The sequence below is a fragment of the Syngnathus typhle genome, linkage group LG3, assembly GCF_033458585.1.
Source record: "Syngnathus typhle isolate RoL2023-S1 ecotype Sweden linkage group LG3, RoL_Styp_1.0, whole genome shotgun sequence".
NCBI lineage: Eukaryota > Metazoa > Chordata > Actinopteri > Syngnathiformes > Syngnathidae > Syngnathus > Syngnathus typhle.
In genome coordinates, this window is record NC_083740.1 from 8,521,479 (window position 1) to 8,527,731 (window position 6,253).

At 40.2% G+C, this 6,253-nt stretch overlaps 2 protein-coding genes across 2 annotated transcripts; both read left to right on the forward strand.

The window, feature by feature from the left end:
• The first annotated feature begins 559 nt into the window (after nucleotides 1–559).
• LOC133151599 (homeobox protein MSX-2-like) lies at nucleotides 560–2,514 on the forward strand. The gene is made up of 2 exons (XM_061274768.1): nucleotides 560–1,053; nucleotides 1,564–2,514. Exons 1-2 carry the CDS (start codon nucleotides 711–713, stop codon nucleotides 1,977–1,979), a joined length of 759 nt encoding a protein of 252 aa, XP_061130752.1. The 5' UTR covers nucleotides 560–710; the 3' UTR covers nucleotides 1,980–2,514.
• A 1,283-nt stretch (nucleotides 2,515–3,797) lies between these two features.
• atp5pd (ATP synthase peripheral stalk subunit d) lies at nucleotides 3,798–6,140 on the forward strand. Its single transcript, XM_061275328.1, has 6 exons — nucleotides 3,798–3,896; nucleotides 4,746–4,876; nucleotides 5,408–5,504; nucleotides 5,621–5,692; nucleotides 5,807–5,869; nucleotides 5,957–6,140. Exons 2-6 carry the CDS (start codon nucleotides 4,755–4,757, stop codon nucleotides 6,086–6,088), a joined length of 486 nt encoding a protein of 161 aa, XP_061131312.1. The 5' UTR covers nucleotides 3,798–3,896; nucleotides 4,746–4,754; the 3' UTR covers nucleotides 6,089–6,140.
• The last annotated feature ends 113 nt before the right edge of the window (nucleotides 6,141–6,253 follow it).

Genomic DNA, 6,253 nt, shown 5'->3' on the forward strand with positions numbered 1-6,253 from the left:
TGAAGCTAGAAAGGATTATGACAGGGCTTTAATTGCCGTGATACTGCATGCGTGCTTGACTCAATCAGGCCGACTCGTCGCTCTCTGTGGATGTGTTTAATTTGATTTTCTCCTATGCAAGGCTGACTCTTTTGTTCTGCAAAGTCTTTATACTGACAGCTATTTTTTTTTTTGTAATCCAAATTAGCTCTCTGCAGAAAGGCACTCAGATTTTCAGGTTTTAAATGCAGGACATGATATTCATTCAGTCGTTTTTATAGTGAGCCGTACAGCTCTAACGCAGGTCCCATTCTTTGTTGAAGGACTGCAAAACAGACGCGAGTTAAGAGTGCTGCCGATGGACTGTCCGGCTAATGGATGTAAATGGTCGAGAGAGTCCTCCCCACTGGTTAATTACACTAAAATTGGTCTAAGCTACTTTGTGAGGGCCATGAATGGCCTCCCGCAGCATGGGGTCTGTATGATTAAGTAGTCTTTCCTTTCAGAGGCCTCTTGATGTTTCCTTAGAAGGCTCTGAGCCAATCCAAACCGCGCTCTGACCCCAAATTAGCCAGCCGATTGGTGGGAGCGAGGAATGGTAACACACCTCTTCCTCTTATAGACCTTCCTGTCCGTGCGTAAAAGTTAAAGTGTGCGTCGCTGACTCGAGAGACGGTCCGTGAACGCATCGTCGACTCCATCGCTCCTTCTTGCGGGCCACCAGGAGGTGCATGGCCCCATCGCCTCGGCTGACGATGAACGCAGCGCAGGGCTCGCCGTCCCAGGACGCGCAAGTTGGCCATCCTCAGGAGGAGACGGAGGACGCGCAGCCCAAGGACATGACCACGGAGAAGGAGAGGAGCCGCCTCCCGTTCAGCGTCGAGTCTTTGATTTCCAAGAAGAGCACCTGTAGGACTTCTTTCGAGTCGACTGTGCATGCTCAGAACCCCGCGGCGCACTACTCTCCGAGGACTTTTTATGCAGAGGGCTCGCCGGCTAATTGCAGCGGCTCCACGGAGGACACGCTGCACTCGGCTGACAGCGACCAGAGCACTTGGTTCCAGGGGAACTCTCGTAAGTAATGTCACCTGATGCGTGCAATAATAATAAAGTACTGTTTGCTTATAAATTGCGCAATTGGGCTAAGTTGCTCATATTATAATATAAATCTCTTGTAAATTGAATTTTAATACATTCGGGTTGTTTTGCTTCAGCAAAACGCGTGAAAAACTCACAAGGTGTTTTTATTTTTATGAATAAACAAGCTCATACATTCGGGGTAAGGAGATTAAGAGACTATAACAAAATTACCACTACATTGTGGTGTAAAGAAACATCTTTTTAAGCACAAGCTTACGTCCATTTTTTTATTTTTAAGCCATTTGTTTCTACTTTTGCTGCTTTTCTTTTTCTTTCTTTGCTGTTTTTTTCATTTTCTTCCAGCGCTATAGACCTCCACACAATATTGCGACACGAGTAAAATGATTAAAATTGTCAAACATTCCTTAGCATGCGTTTACAACGAGTCGTTTTGATTGTATGTAATAGGCCCCGTAATAACTGCTATCTCTATCTCTGCACCAGGGAGCTCCAGTCCATCCCAGTGTACTTTACGGAAGCACAAAAACAACCGTAAACCTCGCACGCCCTTCACTACCTCTCAGCTGCTGGCCCTGGAGCGCAAGTTCCGCCAGAAGCAGTACCTCTCTATAGCCGAGAGAGCCGAGTTCTCCAACTCGCTCAACCTGACCGAGACCCAGGTGAAGATCTGGTTCCAGAACCGCAGGGCCAAAGCCAAGAGGCTACAGGAAGCCGAGTTAGAGAAGTTTAAGCTGGCCACCAAGCCCGTCCTGTCCGCCTTTGCCCTGCCTTTTCCCCTCAGCGCGCACGTGCAGGGCTCAGCGACTTGGGCCCCCTCGAACCCCTATCCTAGGCCGAGTCTGCCGGTGCCAGGGCTCTTTGGTGGACCTGTCACGTACGGGATGTACTATTTGTCTTAGCATTGCTGTGTGTGCTGTAATGGGAAACAGGTTGCAAAAACACTTAAATGCACAATAAATATTTTCAACTGGGAAAAAATATTTTTAGACACGTTCTTCTTACCCCCAAAAACTGAAAACTATATTGTTATAGACGTTGTACAAATGTGTGTATTTGTGGGGAGAAAAAGTGCAGTTTGCATGAGTTTATTGACTGTATTTGAGACTGAGTAGTTAAAAGTATTTAAAGGAAGTGCCTTCAGAGCCAGCATCAACTTTTGTCTTCTTCAGCTGTTTATTTTCCTTACCACGAAGTTGTCAGCAGAGAGACAATTTATTACTGTATTAAATGTGTGTATCAAATAGTGTTTACTTTGCCAACGTTGCCTTTAAGAGGATTACAATAGAATTTTATGGGATTTTGTGGTATAGCCTATGTAAATAAAAAGTCCAGCTGTAGAGGAAAAGCAGGACCTTTGTATTTATTTTGTACTGTGTACACTTTTCTATATGAAAATCTATAGTGACATGTAAATAAAGTTACAACATATCTGAATATGTTTTGGAGGTTGTTGTGTAATAAGACTGACCTTTGCCTCACCCCAGAAATATAATTTTAAAGCAAAAGACAAATATATGAAGGTAATTTAATCTGTTGTATATAGTACGTGGTTAAAGTTTGCCCTAATTACCTTAATCCAAAATAAGATGAACATCTCAAACTATTCATGTAAATTGGAAACTTTGAACATGGTGATTGACTGATTTAAAATATTAACAGAGACAGTATCACACAATTTGGGAATAGTTGATTCATATAGGACATGCATGCATTGGTGTTTAATACGAAACAGATGATTTCAACTGCATGTTCACACTGCGATTGGCTGGTGACTACGGAGTATGTACCTCACCTACTGCCCGAAGACAGCTGAGATCCAGCACATCCGAGGTGCAGGGTGAGTGACTCAGGTAATGGGCGCATGGATGTCATTGTACACAAAGAGATGCAAAGAAAATTAGTATTGCTGTGCTGTCTGTCTGTTTTTTTATTAAATTGTAACTATCATTTATGCAGCAAAAAAAGTCACACTATGTTCATGGCAGGGGCATTTTAAACTCATGCCTGAGTTTACAGGCACATGGAGCCCACTCTGTTTTTTAATTCAACCCACAGAAACTTTATTCTGTTATCTACTATAATATTTATTATCAAGACGTTTCCTCAAAACTACTTGATAAAAGTGTCATAAATTACTTCCTATTTTGAAATTCATTCATTTAATTTTCATAAATAAAATATATAAATAATCATAAAAATAACAAAAATGAGCAGGGCAACATTTTTTGGTTGATTAGGTTACATAGTAATATGATTTTAAAAAATCATAAAACTAAAAACCAGCATATTTCTTTTAATCTTATAGTAGAATGTTTTATCCGGTAAATGAATGAAGCCATTCCCCCTATAGTTGGTATATTAAAACGTATGAATTCGTTTTGATCTATTTTAATTGAAATTGGATGATTTCATTTTTACATTTTTATACTTTGGCCTGCATTGAGCATTTTTGTACTTTTAGCAATTGTAAATAATGACCACAGACATTTTTTACTTAGATTCAAACTCCTATTTTATTCAAGGGTTTATTAACTGTGATTAAAATGTTAATTTTAAAACCGGTATTACTATTTTATTGCTAAAATTAGCATTCTGGATTTTTTTTTTCACTTATTCTACGAAAAACCTACTATTAAAAAAAAAACACGTATGTCCGTCCTTGAATGCTCTCCACTGGAATTCGTGCACAAGCGCGTGTAATTATTCCTTTTGACCAGCAGAGAGCGACGATTTGCTCACTGCCGACCTGTTTTGCTCAAAGAAGAATCACTTCCGCTCATCATTCCTCCTGTCACGGACTCCTCTGGTGAAGCGAGGTAAGGACGCCAGCATTCATCGCAGATTTCATTGACTGGGGCTAAATCGGCTTTTACCAATGTGCTTGTGTGCAAATGCACTCGTTACCCGACCGTTCTTTGCAAACGTGAACTTGTTGCCCTTCGATGTTTCGCAAAAACCTTGTCGTTAGAAAAGGTCTTCTCTGACCTTGGCTAACCAGCTAACAATGCTAGCGTCGTTTTGCAGCCAATTTCAATTTCATGCCAAGGACGAAGGGGGGATTGTGGCATGAATAGTTAGTGTAATAGGATTTTTAGCAACATACATGGGTTGCTTTTAAGTAGTATGCTGCTGGAAACGATGCTATTTCATTTAATTCATCTGACTGCATCATGTATCTTTGCGTATTTGCAAGTGACATTTAATTAAATGTATGTAAATGTTCCTCCACTAAATGGCAGAAGGTATACAAATAACACGTTTTGTGTGTTTTTGTTTTATGGGGTGCTATGTAAAAATAATAACATATAGTTATGTTGAGAAACAATGTAAGCAAGTTTTATGTCAGCAGTCTCAGTTTAGTCAAAATTTCACTTGGTTTATTGGCACGTTTTGATGAAAGTCCGAGATGCTCTCGTTGTAAATCTGTTCTGCAATTTATCATGATTGTAGAACAAATTTGAATGCTGCATTTCTATGTTGAACTGCAAACTGAAGTTGTGTTCAAAATGTTCTTCAATGTTTAGTTATGAGTTGATTATTGATGAAGTCAATTGTGAACATAACTATTTGACTGTCGTTATTTAGCAACATCCATCACGTTTTAATCGACTTCCTTCATTTTAGATGCCCAAGACTTTCATTATGTTCAATTATGTGTCTTTCAGATTACCAAGATGGCAGCCCGGCGTTTAGCCCTGAAGGCCGTCGACTGGGTGGCATTTGCTGAGCGTGTTCCACCCAACCAGAAGAGCATGTTCAATGCCCTGAAGACCCGCAGTGATGCAATTTCTGCTAAGTCAGTTGAATGTCATCACCATTGCTTTTGATTGTCAAGTTTGGTTCGTTGCTCTTTCACTTTTGCCGTCTCTGGACAAAATGGATCAAACATCAAGGAGCCCAAAAGGATTGCTACGTTTTTTATTTTATTTTTTATTTTTTATATAGTTTAATTTATTTTCAAGCTCTTATGGTCGATATAAATTGTGGTCAAAAAACAGATGCCGCTGCTACTGGTGATAATTCCGTGTCAGTGAAATGCTTGGACAAAATTGTGCTTTGTTCGCTAACTTTCTGCTCCTAACATCCTCTTTAAAGGTGAAAAGACAAAATTACTACAAACAGTTTGTCTTGACAAGTTGAAATATGGTTTACAGTAGTAAGTAAGGCGTACTAACTGATGACATTCTCAATAACTTGAAAGTTATTTTAGCGCTTTGGCAGCATTTGTAAAAAGTTCCACTTTTGTTTACATGTGCTATTCTACCTAAACAATACATGCTCAGGACTGTTTTTCTTTTTCTTTTTTTCCCCCCTTTCCCCTAACTAGACTAACTTCCCTGCCAGAGTCTCCTGTTGCCATAGACTGGAGCTATTACAAGAGCGCTGTGGCCAAAGCTGGAATGGTTGATGAGTTTGAGAAGAAGGTAAATAGAATTCCAAGCCAACATTAAGAGTATGAGTTTGGAATTTGTTTGAACCATTGAAATCTTCTCGTCATTTGCTTTGCTGGTTGCATCATTGTCTTGGCTTGTACTTATAGTTCAAAGCTCTGAAGATCCCCGAACCTGTTGACACGCAGACAACTGCCATCAACGCCCAGGAGGTCGAGGCTGTAAGTGTTAATATCAAATAATGAATACCATCACCACACATTGTATAAAAGAGATTTCTCTCACTGGAATCGAGCCGTTTTTTGGTGAGAGTTTCTAACAATGGACTTCTTCAGGACAAAGATGCCACAGCTTACGTGGAAGCATCAAAAGTTCGCGTCGCAGAGTATGAAGCGCAGGTGAGAATGAATAGTTGCTTAAACACCTTAGCCAGTAGCCTGAAGAAATCATACATATAGCTTTCTCACTTTCCTTTATGTTCGCAGTTGAATAAGTTCAGGAATATGATCCCCTTCGACCAGATGACCATTGAAGATCTCAACGACACCTTCCCCGAGACCAAGTTGGACATGGTCAAATATCCATATTGGCCCCACAAGCCCATTTCTGAATTGTAATTATAATCATCGACTTGGCACTCACCCCACAATAAAAACTACATATTTTAAATGCATTGGGTATGTGTCTTTTAATTTGTACTTGTACACTTTTAAATAGTGTTGTAGAACCTCCCACTGTGAACAGGAAGCTGCCATGCATGTATGTATGTAGGCTGGAGAAGG